General features: G+C 39.1%; 1 protein-coding gene across 5 annotated transcripts in view; it reads left to right on the forward strand.

The window, feature by feature from the left end:
- Positions 1-19,077, forward strand: part of PPARGC1A (PPARG coactivator 1 alpha) — a 368,953-nt gene that overhangs the window by 340,680 nt on the left and 9,196 nt on the right. For all 5 annotated transcript variants that reach the window (XM_017727555.1, XM_017727556.1, XM_017727557.1 and 2 more), the window contains 5 exons: positions 1,715-1,760; positions 1,869-1,942; positions 9,696-10,608; positions 11,172-11,276; positions 11,687-11,807. In XM_017727555.1, coding sequence (XP_017583044.1) covers positions 1,715-1,760; positions 1,869-1,942; positions 9,696-10,608; positions 11,172-11,276; positions 11,687-11,807 — 1,259 coding nt within the window. The remainder of the gene's footprint in view (positions 1-1,714; positions 1,761-1,868; positions 1,943-9,695; positions 10,609-11,171; positions 11,277-11,686; positions 11,808-19,077) is intronic.

Raw genomic sequence — 19,077 nt, forward strand, 5'->3', positions numbered from 1 at the left:
GTGTTTGGTCAAGCTCTTGCCTAGCAATAAGAAAACTGATGGGTGTTTTGGTATGCGAACTTCTCAGTGGGAGACCTCTGCCTAAAATTAATACATGGAAGTGTGAGATAATGCCTTGGTTCTGTGCCCATCTCTGGCAGATTTGCACTGTGCCTCAGTGCTTCAGAATTTAATATGTGTGTATTCTGATGTGCGACTATTCTGTGGGACTAATAAGAGCTAGCATGAGACTTTTTAGAGATGTAAATAGCTCTTACACATTCAGCTTCCTTAGCCTAAATTGGTAAAGAGTATGCAGATTTTATTAAAAAAAAATAAAATGGAAGCTTTTGTATAAAACTTTATTCCAGAGCCTTACTGTAAGGTCTGTTTTTTTAAGCCAGTTTTACCTCTAGTTAGTCACAGGCAAACATTAGTATTCCTAGATGTATATAAATTATACACAAAGACGTGTCAGGTTACATTCAGTTTTACTGCACCTGGTTTAATGCACAAATCAGTGGCTGTGCTGGGCCAGACGAATAACTCATTGAGGTGCATCTCCTCACTCCAGTAGTGACTTCTGAGGAAGGTGAACCCGAGGTGAACACCTGAGCTTCCATTCCTAACTTTCATATGGGGAGGAGAAGAAACAATATGCAGCTCTTGAGAATTGAGTTAATTTTTTAAAAACGTAATACTACTTCAGGAATGCTCTAGAGCATATAAAAGTAATCAATTTGCATATAAAATCCCTTAATGTTGATGGGAGCTCCAAGCTTGTAATGAATATGAAATATGCAGTAGTGACACTCTGGACAAAAGATCTGCAGTGCAGGAGTGTTCAAGGGGAACATTTTGTCTTAAGTAATTAATCTGCAGAAGAGATCCCCTGCTGTTGTTCTTGCTACGATGCTCTCTGTGTTTAATATATCAATCTAACTTCTGAAAAGTAAAATTCGAAAGTAATATAATTTTTAATGTTAAAGGAATCTTAGTTGTATTACAGTATGCTAGTTCTTGGCTTGCTCTGAGAAAATACCATTTTGCATGAGTAAAAGCTGCAAAGACTTACATTTTTGTAGCCAGAGCTTTGTTTTTTGCGTATGTTGGGATTGTAGTGGTGAGAGCTTCAACCCCATTTTTAACCATCTGTGACTATGTCCATGGTTTGTCATAGTTTGCAGGAATAATTTGCAAAAATTTGGACTACAACTGGTTGGACTCTGGCCTCATAGAAACAACCTATTCTCAGTGCTGTACATAAAATTGTATCTTGTAGAAGTAAAATTGACTGAATATTCATAACGTTCTGTTACTTTGTAGTTATTCTGCTGCTCCTGTTTCCAAATAAAACGTGAACTGTAGTCTAAATTAACACTGAGAGAAATAACATTTTCAGAGTGTGTCCTGTAGAGTTCTTCATTGATTTTTAACATGTACCACTCTTCTTCTGAACGGTTCTTGTCATTTGGGTTGTGTACTGTATTTCAGATGTACAGTAATTGATGTAAATAATTGTTGACATTTAGGTGCCTTTTTGGTAGTAGTAATAAGGAATCAGGATGAGTCTCTTTATTTGTCTATCTGAGGTACACTGAAATGGCAATTGAACTATCAAAGCTCAGCCTTAACTGACTACCACAGGATTCCAGTGCCAAAGTATAAAGAAATGTTTACTGTATATATTACAGAGTGTTTAAGTATTGCATAATTGTTTTCTTTTTTCCTTTAGCCAAACCAACAAGTTTATCACTTCCATTGACACCCGAGTCACCAAAGTAAGTATTAACAAGTGCAAACATTTATAAAAGGGAGGGGGGTTCAGTAGATTTTGGCTACAGCAACTCCATTTCAGCTTGTTTTTATAAATGTGCCCTGTCTTCCAGTGATCCCAAGGGTTCCCCATTTGAGAACAAGACTATTGAACAAACCTTAAGTGTGGAACTCTCTGGAACTGCAGGTGAGAAATGCAGAGTGGTGGCTCTTCCTTTAAGCATGGCTTGTGTGTTTGTTCACTGTAATATACCACAGGTATGCTGAGATCTTACAGAAGTCTCCAGTAGATTCACTTCAGTGCAGTTTAGCATTACTTTTTGTCTAGCTACCTGAGAAGAAACGTGTTTGAAAATACAGCTCCAAACCTACACAGGAGAGCATAATTTCTGAGAAAATATGAATGAAACCATTTATCTGTTACACTTCTCCATTTCCCCATAGATTTGTGTACTGCTGAGCACCATCTTTCAAAGGCAAACCCCACAGCACAGTGTAATAGATGTTACAGATGTTAAAGTTACGTGATTCAGTCTGTCTCCAGGCTGGCCTGGACTGTACATGACTGCATGTTTCAGTGCTTTGTCAATTTTAGATTAGTATGTCACAAATAACAGCTTTCTCCTCTCCCACTGAACAACTGTTCCATGGCTTAGAGGTAATTTTTTAAAGTGATATTCATTTTGTACTCCTGCTTTTTCTTTATTTCTTCCATTAACACACTTCACACAACCTCCCTTGATCTTCCTCTTCCTTTCTGATCCGTAGATTTGTACCTTTTGAAGATACGTAGGATTTTTTTGTCATGTAGTGGTTTAGTTCATACATCACCCATTTAATCATTCATTTAATTCGTCTGCTCCTCTTTCTGCTGAAGTCAGTTCCTTCAGACTCAGATCTATCTTATGGCTTTCCTCTGAACTCTCTTTTGCCTCTTGTTTTCCTGAAGTGTCCAGAGCCGAGCACAAAAGAACACATTGAGCTCCACCTGAGCTATTGCCAAGACCATTTTCTTTCTCAGTTGTGTAATATTGAAAAATAAGAGATGTTCTTGGCATGTGTTTCTCTCAGCATAGCAGTAGATTGTAAAATATGTGATCTCTCGCATTGAGGGGGAGGGGTGTATTGCAGAATATGTCTTCAGGTACTGCAAATCAGCTTGGTGCTCCTAAATTCAGTGGCAGCAGGCCCAAACACTGGGTTTTGGTGGGTACATTGGGCTTTCACCTTCCTACAACCATCATTTCACTTTTTCAGAAACTTTTTCATTAGTTCAGCATTAAACCATGAACACCTTTCATGTCCTGGAAGCTTGCAGTCTTAATCATTCCTCTCAAGGCAAAAGGGAACATTCTTCCTATACATCTTCATTTTGCAAAACCAACATAAACATGGCAAAATTCACTGTATGAAGGAGGATAATCCTGTTCAGTGCCAGTAGGCCTGAAGCATGGAGAAGCCTTTTCCATCACTACTGGAGAGCAAGTCTGCACAAGGGTGCCCATTTGTAAGCACATGGGTAAGTCAGTGCTTAGTGCTGCCAACAGAAAGGGGCAGATGAGGTTACTACAGCAGAGTGGTACAAGCAGCCGTTGAAATTACTGAAGGAAGCAGTGTTTTCTCTCAGCCAAAAAGTCAGCAGCCTGCTTTTCCCATCAGCTGACTAGACAGAAATTGGGAGTCAGTCTGACCCCTGGATAGTCCTCTAGTGTTGTGTCCATACTGGCAACGGGAATGGTCTTGGTATTACCAAATTCATTCCGCTCCATCAGCTGTGCACAGAGGAGGAAACAAAACAGCTCTGTAGTTGCTTGGACAACATAACCAGGAGAACTGGTGCATTTAAAAAAAGCATCAGAAGCTGTGAAACAGCACAACTGAGCACATATGTAAACAGGAATGTTGTACTATGATTCTGTGATTTTTTTTCCACTTTGGAAGAGAACAGAAGTTAGCTAGGAAATGAACTGATGATACTCAGGTAGAATAATAATTGGAGTGTGTGCGGCCAGGGAGCTGGAGCAGTGTTACCAAGCAGTGTGCACAATGGTGGCTCTTGGACTTCATGTTGCACTTGCTCTGGTCTTCACAGTGCCTGGTGAGGACATTTCAGGAGATCATGCTGTAGTTGTGTTAATCCCTGCCTGCATATACGCATAGTTTTTATTTTTATATTCATGTATGTATGTAAATCTATAAAAAGATGCATATCTTACTTTTTAAGTAATTTGTATTGTAGTAGTGTTGTGTCCTGAGTCTGCTTTTGCTGGAAGCAAAGTACATGACAGAAACAGCCTGGAGTACTGAAGAACTTACAGCATATGTATGTAAATCATGGCAGAATTGGGACCCACTTCAGTTTAAAAAACAACCAAAAATAAAATAAAGAAAAAAATAGTGGCAGTAGTGATTAATAATACCTTGAAGTTCTTTAGTGAGACCCTGGCAACTCCAAATTATATCCAGATAACCGCATTGCTCATTGTCCTTATATAGGGCAGCTTGCACTATACAAGCACTATTTATTATAATTTAAATTGGAGTTACCTTGATCTCACTACTGAATTGAAAATACCATTAGCAGTGCTGCTTGCACTATCGAAGCACAAAGTATTTTAATATAAATAGCAACTCCCTTGATCTCTCTGCTGAGAACAACATTGCTTCCCTCACTGATGAATTAAGTATAGACTAGAAAAATAAATAAATAAAAGCATTTCCCAGATGAGCCATCAATCTTCGTCACACACACATTTTGGATTCATGTATCTAAAGTCAAACTGAAACCATTCTCTTGCCAGTGCTATATCTTGCTTTACAACAGGTTTGTTAGTACTCATGAATGTAACTTTGTCCTCCCTAAAACTGTCAAAACATCAATTTGTCAAATTACAAGGAACAAATATTCTTTAAAGTATTTTCCTGCCACACATAAGAATTCTTTCAATACTCTTTAAATAAGTGTCCTAAGTCCATTGCTATCTAAAGTCCTGTTTCTTGAAGCTGATCATTCTAGTGTTACTCTAAGGAAACTGGACCGGAACATCATGACATGGAGGGAGTCCTAGATGATGATAATGCAGTGAATGAAATCCCTGTGTCCGATGAGTCTCATTCCGAGTAAGACGCTCAGAAGACGTCCATCTCCCTTTGTTCCCACAGCTAACTGCATTGCCAGTGCCTTGCTAAGAGGCCATGGGCTTGAACCTCTCCAGTGTCTTCCAAAAATGTGGGATGGTTCTTTGTCAGCTCTTTCCTCTTTGTTACACGTCAGACTGTGGGGGGGAGGGGGGCCTGTGCAAGCACAGGGACTAGGAGGATGACTCACCTTCTGGAGGTGGCAGTGTTTCTCTTGGCAGACAAGGGCTCCTCAGTGATTGTTTTAGACTTTTGATTGTCTTAGACAAACATCTGAACGCCAGATGTTAGATAGCATGGCTTCTAATAAATCCCTCTCTGTTCTCCATGTCTTCTTAAACCTTCACACATAAATACTCAAAGCCACCATTTAAGTACATGGAGTCAGTTTACATGCTTTAGGTTCAGTCAGTAACTAGAAGACCATTTCCACCCTCTTGGTGGAAAGTCTCTCATTTGATACAGATCACTGTAATTCATTGTAGTGTAAAATTCCTCACTGGTCTTGGGGGCAGAATTTGATTTCTTTGAAAAGATGACAGAAAAAGCTGTATGTACATAATCAGCTTGAAGAGTGATTTGGAATTTGTGACCATCCGTGAGGATACTGATACTCTGATATTTGCCTACCTCTGGATTTGTGTTACCTCTTACTTGTCAGAACAAATATGTAAAATCTGTCATCTAAGAACTTCTTTGACCTCAGAATGATTTCTGATAAAGTGAGATGTGAGATGTAGAGAGTTGCCCAGAGGGACTAAAATCTAGTGAATTATTTGATGTTTTCAGGCATCTGTGTTTATTCTCTCTAGCACTGACAACAGGATTAAATTGAATACTCAACAAGCATGTAGTTTTTTATTATATGATGACTATTTAATTTTATTATCTTTTCCTAGCTTCTGCAATCTTGTGCCATACAAACACTCTTCTTCTACTGAATTGAGCTGTTATCTTGTGGTCAGTGTTTAAAGTGGCCTTAAATAATGTTTCCCTTGACAATACGTTTTCAAACTCAAAGGTATGAAAGAATTCATTTTCAATGCCTCTCAAAAGCCCAGTGCACATGTGGAAAGGTTCCAGGGCTGTATTCCCCAAAAGATGCTAATTATCAGCCCCCTCAAAGCACAGCAAACATCATCAAACATTTGAATGCTAAGCTACTGTAGAGATCTAGAAATATCTGTGTCTATGTAAAACAGCATTAAAAATCAGTTGTAAGAAGTCCAGATGTCACTTTTAATGCAGAGGCACTCCCCTAATTTCTGCTTACCAATTTAGCTGAGCTAAATGAGTTACACTGTGGGGGGCAGGGGCGAGGGTTTAAGTCAAGGTTTGGAATGTGTTGAAAGTAGTTTCACCCTCCCGGAGACTTTCTGGAAAGAAGTTGCTTGGCCAAGGTGGCAGAGTCGGCACATGTGCAAACACCTTTCATTGCACAGACACAGGGAGGATGGTGCTGCTTTGGCAGCAGTGCTGGCAATTTGATGTATGCTGTTTTCTAGCACAAGATCACTGAGTGAGTTTGTAGTATATAGACAGAGCAAGGCAAAGTGCAAACGTACCATTTACCAAAGCTATTCAATTAAGGAAAAGTCCCTACAAAGAAAATGGTTTTATAGCATGTCATGAAAAAATACTTGCCTTTTCCTTTAAAAAGAAAAAAGACTGTTTAAGGAGGATGATTGTAGAGTATGTACCACTTCTAACAGATTTGCCGTGCAGAAGTACATAAGTGTGAGTGATGTAGAGGTACTTGTTTATTATAGAGCACATTTCAATGCAGTAATCATAAATATTGCTAAGGTTGTGCTCTGTTGAAATATGACCTACATACTCTTGATTGTTTGTGTTACGTGATTTGTCTGACACCCATTACATTCTGGGTAATGGCAGCCATTTGTTGCTGTGCACAGCAGGCTCTTTTGACAAAAGAAAATAGGCAGCAATAAAAAAGCTATAGTCTGAATTACATTCTGCGCAGCGCTGCACTGCTGAGAGTTTGTGCAAGTGTGTTAACAATGCTCTGAACTGCCTCTTGTCAGCCTTCAGCCTGTAATGGCCATCTGTCCTTCCATAAATCTGTCAAAACCTGCTAAGTTCAAGAGAGAGTACAGAATATACCTTGTACTGTCAACACTTAAATGTACACACTGGGGAGAAATCAGTGCGTGTGAAATAATCCAATGGTTATGGAATATTGTAATGCCATTGATGTGGGATCATGGCCCTCAGTGAAGATTACCAGGGATTAGAGTGAAGATGAACAAGTGTGCAGCCAACTGGTTTTCTCAGAATTCACGGTTTGGAGATCGGTCATGGGACACTCTGTAGAGGTGACATGAATTCAAAACTTCACTCTGTCCTCCATCCCCCAGCGTAGGTCTGTTCAAAAGTTAAATGAACATTTTCCAACTTTTATCTGTTTCTACTTGCCTGTGCACTTCCTGCTTCTGCTGAAAACCAGGAAAAAAGCCAGAATGCCATGAGGAAGCCCTTTCTTAGCCTGTCCCAGCCCTGTTCTGCCAGCAAGGGAAGTGCCAGTAAATTTAGCTCAGTCTGTACTTTCATGAGGGTTTTTTTGGTACGTTTTTTTTTCCCCTCTTTCTGAAGATTGTTGGACTCCTTGTCAGGTTTCTGGAAATTGTAATACTGTGTGTTTTGCTTTCTTCCTGCCAGGACAAGCTTTAAAGAAGTAGAATTTGAAACAATATTTTATTTTGAATATTGGATTATCTCTGGAGTTTCTCTGCCTGAAATTCTTAAATATGCATGTTCATTGTGGAGTGGTTGTATTTTTGTTTCATTCTTTTTTTAAAACTACATCTAAAACCCAGTAGCTAACCCCAGAATTTCCTCACGGGCTTTCTAATTTCACAAGTGTCATTTTTAAATTTTTTTTCTAGAAAATTGCTTACTGAAGTATTTGTTCAATCTGAGCCTCAAGTTTTAAATTGGAAATTATTACTGCAGATTTTTCGATAGGACTGTTCTCGTCATTTTAGCCAAAATTCATTTGGTAGTCAAAGATATTTGTCAGTGAGGAGGTGCATAAGGTATGAAATACTTAGTACTGTCTCAAGTGAATATTTAGGAAGAAGAAAGAAAAAAACTGAGGACTCAGAGGAAATAGTTTAACAGTGATGACTGCACAAAATTTTTTTTAGTATTAAATTCAAATTTGGTGTAACTAGGGTTTTAGGTTTCATAATCTTTGCCTCAATTTTCCTTGAATTTTGTGGCATTAGACAAAGTCTTCACATAGCCATGGGTAGCTTGTAACCAGTTTTTCTGAACATTCAGACAAAATCAAGCATCTCTCTCACATCAAGTATTCATGCCTTGGTGCTTCTATTTTCTTATTTTCTGGAAGAAATTCATTGCAGATAATGCAATGGGACTCCCAATCTCCATTTATGCTCCTTAGGGAGCACTGCACATTGATGGACGCTTTTCCTTCTTTACAGCAAAACGCTATAGAACATGTTCCATTTGCATTGATCTCTTGAGCTGTGTTGCATGTTTAGAAATACCAAACAGAGCTCTACAGCCATGTTCGAAACCCACATTTCCTGTAACTCTGTCTGCCTTCTTTTCTCATTCTTGCTGAGGAACTAATGGAAAGCTCATTGCTTGGGCTAGAAGTATTCTTGGACAGCATGAGCCTCTGGGTCGCTTAGGGATGGTCTGGGTTGTCTTGGAGAACTCCCTAATCTCCATCTATTTTGTTAAATTTTAAGCATATATTACTAAACTATATTAGTGTCAATTGGACAGAAGCAAATTTTTCAAACTTAACATACTAAGTACCTTCCTGAAGAGAAATTAACTTCCTTAACAGTGTCTGCTGTTTGCTGTTACTCTGCCCTGACATCTGGGGTTATCCTTCTGTAATGTCTGAAGAAATTCTATGATTTCTACAGAAACTATTGGAAGTTATATTCTGCACTTACAAAAATAATGGGAAGATGCTTACTGGAACATGCTGTAGTCCTTCCTGCAATTTTGTCTCATCATAGTGATACAGTCTATGACAGTTATGTAAATAAACCTGTTAGTTAGCAGTATATTTAGTCATTGAATACTTACGTGTTTCATTTTGACTCCCTACTACATGACTCTCACCAAGATTTAGTTCTAAATGTAGTGGTTCATTGCAGTTGTGGTTGTCCTGTTGTTCATTTGAGTTTCAGTTACAGAACTACATTTCCGGCAAAATGTATTAGTTATGCTAAAGAATGTATTATACATACATATATAATATATGTATATACATTAGCAATGGTTTTCTAAGTTAATGAACTCTAGAGACATAGAGTCATTGCCATTGAGTTGTAGGGTGGCTGTATTTCCATGCATTTAAGGTCTGTGTCCTTTGGTAGCACTCATTTATTTCTCTTGGCCTTGCTTTTATCCAGGTTCTTATCTGCTAGGTTCTTTATGTTTTTGATGGTGCCAGTCTTTTGACTTCTCATTTTTACATCAAAATCTATTTTATATTTAACAAAAACGTCTTTTGGGTTTTATCGTTTGATCTTTTCTATCAAAATCTACAGAGAGAGGGGCAGATGTCATGGAGGAAGGGGAGGGGCAGAAATGATGCTGAAGAGTAATGGCAATGCATTAGTATTTTTGCTATTGTTGTCACCAGACCTTTGGTGGTTTTATTCTCAGTATTGGTAGTGTTGAAGTGACATAGCATGGGTCTTGCTTTGTATCTGTTTTAAGAAGCATATGAGCCACCTTTATAAACATTGTATGTGTGCTTAAAAGCATTCTGTTCCTCCTTTTACTCCCTGTAGGCCTAACTCCACCTACAACCCCTCCTCATAAAGCCAACCAAGATAATCCTTTTAGGACTTCACCTAAACCGAAGTCATCATGCAAGACTGTTGTACCACCTTCAAAAAAGCCCCGCTGTAGTGAGTCTTCTGGTTCTCAAGGAAATAACCCAATCAAGAAGGGTCCAGAACAGTCTGAGCTGTATGCACAGCTTAGCAAGACTACAGTACTGTCCAGTGGACATGAGGAGAGAAAGACAAAACGGCCCAGTTTGCGGCTGTTTGGTGACCATGACTACTGTCAATCTGTGAATTCAAAATCGGAAATACACATTAAAATATCCCAGGAACTTCAGGACTCCAGACAACCAGAATTTAAGGATTCTTCACCTGGGTGGCAGTGTCAGATTTGTTCTTCTTTAGAACAAGACCAGTATTTCAAGAAAGAGACTTTACAGACAAATAAGCAGGGATCCCATGGTAATAACAGAAAACAGCTCCAAGACCAGGAAATTCGGGCTGAACTGAATAAGCATTTTGGTCACCCCAGCCAAGCTGTTTTTGATGAAGAAGCAGATAAGACCAGAGAACTAAGGGACAGTGATTACAGTAATGAACAATTCTCCAAACTACCTATATTTATAAATTCAGGACTAGCAATGGATGGTCTGTTTGATGACAGTGAAGATGAAAGTGATAAACTATGCTACCCTTGGGATGGGACACAAGCCTATTCATTATTTGATGTATCACCTTCTTGCTCTTCTTTTAACTCTCCATGCAGAGATTCAGTGTCTCCACCCAAATCCTTATTTTCTCAAAGATCTCAAAGGACACGCTCCAGATCAAGGTCCTTTCCTCAACGCAGGTCTTGTTCCCGTTCTCCATATTCCCGATCGAGATCAAGGTCGCCCTGTAGTAGATCCTCTTCAAGGTATGGTACAGCAAATTCAAGTATGATCTTTGTAGTTTATAAGACGAACAGCAAAAACATGAAGAAACTTACAGGAAAGAAAGAAAAAAAGCAAGAAATAACTTAATCCAGTGCAATTCATTCTATTGCTCCTGAGCTGATTAACTCTGAAGGTTAAGGGTTTGCTACAGAAACACTTGTTTCCAATATCCTTTAAATTTGCCAGGGTTACACGTTCTGAGTGGAGGCAGTCAGGTCAGAGGCAGAGCAATTGGTGAGAGATGTACACAACTAACCTTTCCCATTATCTGTGAGCTGCCTGGTGCCAATCTAGCTGCAGCCTCTATCAGATGGAGTTGACAGTGGCTGACTGTCTGCTCTGTGTTAGCCTCAATAAGGAACATTACCAAAGGGCCAGGAGGGGGGAAATCACTTGAGGCGCCTTAGTTGAGTAGGAGATCACACACTGTCACTGGAAAATCCCACTGGTAGCTTAGAAGAAATTTTAAGTTCAGGGGAGAGGTAGAAAACAGTGTCAATAGACTCAAATGGAATGACAGAGGTGAATGTGTTTCCTCCTGCAGATCTTGTTGCTATTATGAGTCCAGCCACTGTAGACACCAAGCATACAGAAGTTCTCCCTTACGTGGAAGATCGCGGTCCAGATCACCGTGCAGTCGCAGACCCAGGTAGTGCCTTTGGCCTGCATCTGGTTTGCTTTGCAGCTGTTCCTCAGGAGATAATTTTAGAATCACAGAATCATTAAGGCTGGAAAACACCTCTGGGATCATTGAGTCCAGCCTTTGGCTAAACACCACCATGTCAACTAAACCATAACACGTCCACTCGTTTCTTGAACGCTTGCCAGGATGGTGACTCTCCCACTTCCTTGGGCAGCCCATTCCACTGCCTGATCACCTTTCCAGTGAAGAAATTGTTCCTGGTATCCAAACTGAACCTCCTCTGGTAGAGTTTGAGGCCATTTCCTCTTGTCCTGTCTTCAATTGCCTGGGATAATGAAGCATTCCAGAAGTTGTATTTCTAATTTTACATTTACAAATGCAGGTTCTTGATTTAATGACTAAGTTATGTTTCCTAGATATGACAGCTATGAGGAATATCAGCATGAAAAGCTGAAGAGGGAAGAATACCGCAAAGAGTATGAAAAACGGGAATCTGAAAGGGCCAAGCAAAGGGAGAGACAGAGGCAGAAAGCAATTGTAAGCACTGTGAAGATAACTTTCATATTGAAATAGATCTCTGTTTCTTTTCATAACACTAGAATTCAGACTTTATTTTCTTTCTTTTTTATAAAAACACAAAAATTTTCATATGTGTATTTCTTAGTATTTCTCATTTCAAGCAAATATGTGTTTTCATAATAATTTCTGTTTTGGTGTCACACTGCTAATTTTTTCAGATTCTATAAATTGCAACTCTCCAACTTCCTCACAATGAACAGATACAGAGAACTTACTAGAAAAAGGGGTCATCCCAGACTAGTAGAAGAGAACTAGCCTGTTTCTTACACAGATCTATCAGTGAACCAGCCTTTTATACTGTATTTCACCTACCAGACATACACAATATAAGGAGTCAGCTGATACACCAATTGCTGAACTCTCAGAGTGGCTGTAATTGTCTATACAGAGGATGCAGACAACAGAACTCAAAACTGGGATCCAAAGACATGACTTGAATTACAATTCTTTCAGTGTCTGTGTTTTGGTTAATTTTTAAGTTATTTTTAGCAAAATAGTTTGAAGACATGATGCAATTTAAAAACGTCACTTAACACTGGCCCTCTTGTAATGAGCATGTATTATTTAATTATTTTGTTCATCAGTGTTCTCTATAAAACAACTGAACTATCTGAGGCAAAGGAAATAACCCATGTGGGGATAAGCAACTCTCTTGGCTGTTGTAGTAGTAGGACAGAAGGAAGAATGGCTATTAAATGGACAGGTGGCTTTTGCCCCCTTTGGGTTCCCCATTGGCAAGTGCATTTTGATAAATTAAACTGGAAGCTGCTGTAAATCTGGACTCCTCTTGTAGTTGCTAAGCCCATTTGGTAGCTCACCTTAACGTTTTGATTTTCTTTGTCCTGCTCTTTCCATTCAGTTGTACCTACATGGCTGTTCTGGTTGTGCTCTGGCTCTTGCATGAACTGGTACAGGCCAGGACACTTCATCTTTGTTTCCAGGTTTTCCATTAATGCTCTGTCCAGAGGTCACCAAAATTAATAGGTCTTTTTCCCAGTTCCATTAGTGGACTTCGTAGTAAAAGGTGATTTGTCACACACTTGGCAGAGTTTCTCCTAATGCACCTACAGAACTGGGAGTGTGTAGAGATTGACAGAGACTGGCATGGTCTACAGCAATGAGAAGTTCTGGGGGTGAACAGACAACTTGATGGTCTGATTTTTGTCTCTGCTACTGTTGTTCTTAGTGAGCTTCAGCAAATCATTTCACTTTTCTCCGTGTCAGGTGCCCTATCCACAAAGTGTGGGTTATAGGTGTATTTTGTAAAGCGCAAGATTTAGAGCTGTAACATGCTCTGCTGTGCTGCTCTGAAACACAGTGAAGGCAATGGAATCATTTTGTGTGGCTTCAGGCAGGGCCACATTTAAGTCAATTGTTGCAGTTAGTTTTAAAATATCTCACTTCCTTCTGCTTAGAGATGAGCACTACCTTCCAGCAATCGTAACTTACACTGGCTGTTCTCTCTTAGAGCTACCACAAATTAGAGATTCAAGTAGACCTCTCTCATAGGTGTATCTTGCTACTTCTCAATTACTGTACCTTGCCCATATAAGTAAACATGAATCCTGCTGAGGAGGTAGAAAATCTGATTTAGTTTAAAACAAACAAATATTTGGCAAGTAGCTAATCAAGAGAAAAGGAAAAAAATGAAAGAAAAGGAACTTTAAAAGCTCCAGATATGCTGCATCATACTTCCTGCATTAAAAATTCTAGACAATTCAAAACCAAGGTTGAATTTATTTTCTTTCTAAAGTGAGCATTTTCATTATAATTAACTTAATTAATGGAATTATTTATTAATAAACATAAATAAATCAAAACTAAAAATAAATGTCAATAAACAGGACATGGCAAAAAATCTAAAATCCAGTCATCTGTGTGAGTTCTGCAGGAAATGTGAATTAAATCCTATTAACTCCCTTATACAAAGTCTACCAGCACTTTTACTTTAAAAATCTTGCTTTGAATTGGGCTATTTTATGCCCTGTGAAAAAAGGTAAGGATTAGGAGACAGCAGAAAAAGGGAATCTCCGATCTCATGAATTCCGTGATAAAATTTGTGTTATTTCTAGCATTCTCTGCTCTTTAGCTTACACCTTTAGGTTTATGGGGCTCTTTTGTGTTACTTTTTTCATTCTTGAGGGACTCAACTCATTTATCGTTCAGCCACAAGAATGTCCTTTCTCTCTTTCCTTGAGCTCTTTTCTACAGTCCAATAAGTTTAGATTTCTTTGCTCTCTGTATTGGGGAATTTTTTTATTTTATTTCTAGCCCATTCTCATGCTGCCAGAATTGATTTATGGCCACATACCTCTAGATACTGTTAGAAGAGTCGTCCAAAGACTGGGCAGTACTAATGCCTCAGTTACTACACAGGGCAGGTGACTTTCTCCATGAGAAGCACCATGCTAAGATCCCAAGAGTTAGTTGTAGAAAGGATGCACAGTAGAAAAGGAACAGCAGTTACGACAGAACTGAAAGTCATCAGGTGTTGTGGAAACAATATCCAAAATTAGTCTCTGTGGGACAATAGGCATGGGAAACCTAGGAAAAAGAAATGATAAAAAAATCGTATTTTAACCTATTTTAGTCTGTCAAAACCATGTGTGAAGCACTGCCCTCTGATTGTGCAGGCAGCTTCTATTTTGGCAGATGTGAAGACATAGTGACAGAATGCTGAGGAGGCTTGTTTTAGAAGCCTGTGCTCAGGCACGGGCACGTTTTAAAGCCCCTTCAGTCTTGCACACCCCACCTTTGCTGTACAAGATACAGAGCTAGAAGCTTGGGATTTGTATTTTCCTGTGTAGATTCCTGAACTCCTATCTATACTTACAGCTGTATAGAGGTGATTTGACTTCAAAAGGTACTGTGATATTTGTCTCGTCTTCCATTTCTTCTTTTTCCCTCTCCAATTACTGGAGATTCAGTGCCTTTTTTGTGGATTGAGGTCTTAATTTTGAGCAGGCATACTTGAAAAATACAGGTTGAGCCTATAAGGTACTTAGAGAGTAAAAAAAAAATTTTGTCATTCATTCATTCATTCATTCATTCATTCATTCATTTATACTTTTGATTGTGTTTCCTTTCTGAACTGACCAAATATTAGCATAGTTTAGTTCGATCTTGATTTGTTTTATTTCACTGGGTCATGATTTTTTTTTAGAATGGATCCTCATTGAACATAAGAATGGTCTGCCACCAAGACCTTAACCATGTAAGCCAGATCATAGTGGGGACACATGGACTATGAACCTTAGAGGACAGGAGAGTCTACTTAGTGCTTTGTAGAAACTGGGATCCAACCCCCAACCAAGGCAGATCACAGTGATTTGCCTAGAGATCTGAGGACCCCTTTTATTTCTGATACACTCCAGAAAATTTCTGAGCTGTGTGGGCTTTTACTCCAGCAGTTCATTAGACCATGTGGCAAATACTTTTCAAAGCATAGCACCAGAAATAGCACATTCCAGTTCTGGAGTCACTAGTTGGTGATTTCCTCATTGATACGGTTCACCAGAGCTGGAGGTTAAGCTGTCTGATGAGCAGCTTGTTGTTGTTGCTGTTTGCTTCTCGTCCACTCTGGCCATGATACTGACTTACAGTCACATCCTTCATGAAGCTCATTTACTGTGTGCACTGGCTACTGCCAAGAGGTAATACAAAATCAGGTTATACTCGAGTAGAAAATTACAATTAACATTACTACTTTTCATTTCTAAATGCTGACAGCCTCTATCTATGATACAAGTATCAAGAGTCCCGGTCCCAGAGAGCTTACAGACACCAGAAGATAAATGCGCTGTGAGGCCACTGCAGTGGAGAGAAACACATGGTTTCAAAGAAAATAAATTGCTCTAAAACAGGAAGGCAGGAGAAAGGTGGTTTCATAAATGAGTGCTTGCCTTCTCTAAAGTCTAAAACCAAAGTCAGCCTATAATGGAGCTCATTTCCAGTTATGAAGGATTCAATGTATGTTGTATATTTAGTTCGGATTTTTTTTGTTGTTGCTCATCTTGATAGCCTAGATACCAGGTACTCTAATTTTGCTGTATATGTTTCCAAAAATGTATCAAATGAATTACCTAAATTTTGAATTTTACTGGTCCATCGTTATTTTTGTAGCAGTCACCATGGAGTGTCTGAACTGTTCAGCCCTTGCTTACCCACACAGCAGCATGTGATAATAATCTTGGTTTTTTTCTTTTTCCAAGTTCCTGTGATTTTTACTTTTGCCATTCATACTTACTCACAGGCCATACTAATTTTTCTTTACTCAGTCTAAAGAATTGTTTTCTTATTACTATTACACCAGAAGCTTAAGCTTTAATTGCTTTTTTACACCCATAGCATTTCTAGTTTTACAACTCTGTCCAACCAATCCCATTGCATTTTCAAAATGGTATTTGGCCTTCAGCTCTAATGATAAAAGTCTTCTTGGCTTTCTACTGGAAGAGAAGTCATTTGGCACAGAAGGCAACACAGGCATGGGGTGTGCACCCAGCCAGCCACCTGTGCTGGAGTGAGCAGCAAAACCTTTACAAGCCCATAGCAGAACCCAGCTTTAAAATCCTCCTGGATTTCTTGTCTCAGCTTCACATAAAGCATTACCTGGCTCTTGGAGAACTAGGTATGCACCACAGATGTGCAGGCAAAAAGTGGTAGGGAAAATGGGAACAGCAGCACTGTGTGGTGTTACCTCTGGAGTGGCTGCCTTCAGTTCCCATGGGCCCTGCTTAGCAGCACCACAGGCAGGCAAAGCAAACAACTATTGGGGAAAAAAGCAAAAGAACCCAAGTGAAAACTAATACATCTAATGGTCTGTGTTTAGTTCCATGTGAAATAAAGACTTAGGAATAGGGAATCACAAAGAAAATAAAGTTTTGGAGGAAACCTTTGCAAGATAAAAGGATCCTTAGCATCAGTCAGTGTTTTGGAGGATGAGTGGTCCCTTTATTGACCCTTAGAGGTGTAAGGTATATTCAGGTCTTGTTTTTTCATATTTTGGTGTTGTAATGCTTTAGTATTTTCATTTGAGACTTAAAATACTGCATGTCAGTCTGAGATTTTCTGCCACATCTTCCTATTCAAATGTTTTTACTGCAAAGAAGAATGAGCAAGATTATGAAAGAAGACAGACATGTTAGGCTTGACGGAGTTGACTGGACTGTTCTTTTTCTCTTTTTACCTGGCAGAGCAATGAGCCACACTTCAGGCTTATGATGCAAAATAAATCATGTGCACTTTTGGGAGGGAAATATGAACAAGTACCTTCTGGAGTTTCCTGCATATATGCCCATATAAATTGAAAACAGAAGCTTTTCTCTGCCTTTCTCTGGGTTTCCAAGTCATCTATCATATATCCTCTAACAAGTGCAGTAAACATTTTACTTAATATGCACATACAGACTTACACATGTAACTTATTATCAAAAAAAGGTCTTTAACATTTGGAGGTGTGTTGTAATCTTGTTAGGCTTCTATAGCTCTTATTATTAATGGGAATGAAAGGAAGGCATCTCTGTGAATATTAATACATTCTTTCATAGTTGCTTTAAATAAGCCGAAGTTAACCAAGGCAAAGACAATGCTGTGTGAATCCTGTGTTCTCCTGTATGTTATTCCATCACGGCACTCTGCTTAAAAAAATACTTGAACCCCTCTCCTCACATGTGCACACTGGAGGACATATGGTGCATTTCAGCATTAAATTTGAATTTCCTTAATTTTGCAGGTTCAACTTATTCCCTTAACGGTACTTGAACAGGCTTTTTTTTTAATTGTTCAGTTTTGGTTTATTACAGTTGACTTAAAGGGATATTAGAGATATAAAGGTTATTAGAGGGATAGAAGAAGAAAAAATTGCACAGGCATGCAGACAGACTTATGGAAGAGTGTGCACTAGATATTTCCATCACACTGTAATACAACAATCTCCATGTCAGTGAGTGAAACATTATGTTTTTTTCAGTTGAGATGTATTATCTCAGCTGAAGTATATTAGACAGTCTGGTATGTTTATGTTCTGCTCCATCTGGTCAGTCATTTAGGTTCAATAGCAAGTATCAATGGAATTGTTTCTTATCAAGTGTTTCAGTGCGGTTAAATCCTTGTTTTGGTAAAACAGTCTGAAAAAGTAATTACTGTGCATACGCAGATTTTCCTGGTTTTGAAGTTTACAGCACCCAACCATAGTGAAGGTAAGCAGAATTAGAATGGGGAAAGTGGAAGAAATGCAGATTTCTGTAGCTTGCACTCTACAGTCTCTGGTTCACAGAAGCCCTACTGAAACTCCTCTGTCAAGGTCAGGGCTGTGGACTGGGAAACAGTAGAGACAGAGGTAAAAAACAGCAGCTGTCTGTGCCCTAAATGTATGGCTACCCATGAGCACAAGTCCTTTTAGCCATCCTGGCTTCTCCAAACGGCACTGCTATGGCAGAGAACAAGGGCAGCTTTTGGACCCTGCATTTTGGAACATTTTAAAATGGATCTGCCTGTCCCAGCGTGGTTACAGAGGACTACCAAGGCACTCACCATGGTTCCTTACATAATCAAAAGCAGCAGTAGTTTCAAGTATCTAAATGAGATCCTTACCTGATCCCACTGATTAAGGAGAGCTTATACATACTTCGGTACAGCAACCAAGGACTCCACTGGACTGACCAGGGAGCCATAAAGAGCACAGGTAATTCTTGTGCTATTCCTTAGTGGGTAGGGTTTTGGGATAGGAATGTTCGATTATTGTATCTCTGTTTTCTGCAGCTTTGAACTTTCATTCCTCAGGAGCTTAGATTAACTGGATCTGAGCCCCTGAGATTTGTGAGGTCAGGAAAAGAGTCAGTGAAAGTAGTTTACTGAAAGTGCTAGTAAGAAGGAGTTTCTGTTGGGAGACAGATATTTTAGTGTTGGCTTACTGCTGCAGGAATTGTTTATTTTATTTTGCATTAAATAGTTCCTGAGAGCAAAGTGCTCTCCTGGGAGCAGGAAGACAAGATTTTCAGCACCCCTAACTAAGAGTTCTCATGGTCTCTTTATCTCAAATGAATATTCAAAACAAGTAAAGAAAGCGACATCAATATAATTTCTGGTTTTACATGTGTTTTGGTCTGATCTCAATTGTATTGTCCATGGTCCAAGAATGACTAGTGCTTTATGCCTCTGTGGGGACTCATGGAAAAGATACATTTCATGCTATGTCTGAATTGTAACACTATAAACTACCTGTCTCTTC

The sequence above is a fragment of the Corvus brachyrhynchos genome, unplaced genomic scaffold (genome assembly GCF_000691975.1).
Source record: "Corvus brachyrhynchos isolate BGI_N302 unplaced genomic scaffold, ASM69197v1 scaffold80, whole genome shotgun sequence".
NCBI classification, from domain to species: Eukaryota; Metazoa; Chordata; class Aves; order Passeriformes; family Corvidae; genus Corvus; species Corvus brachyrhynchos.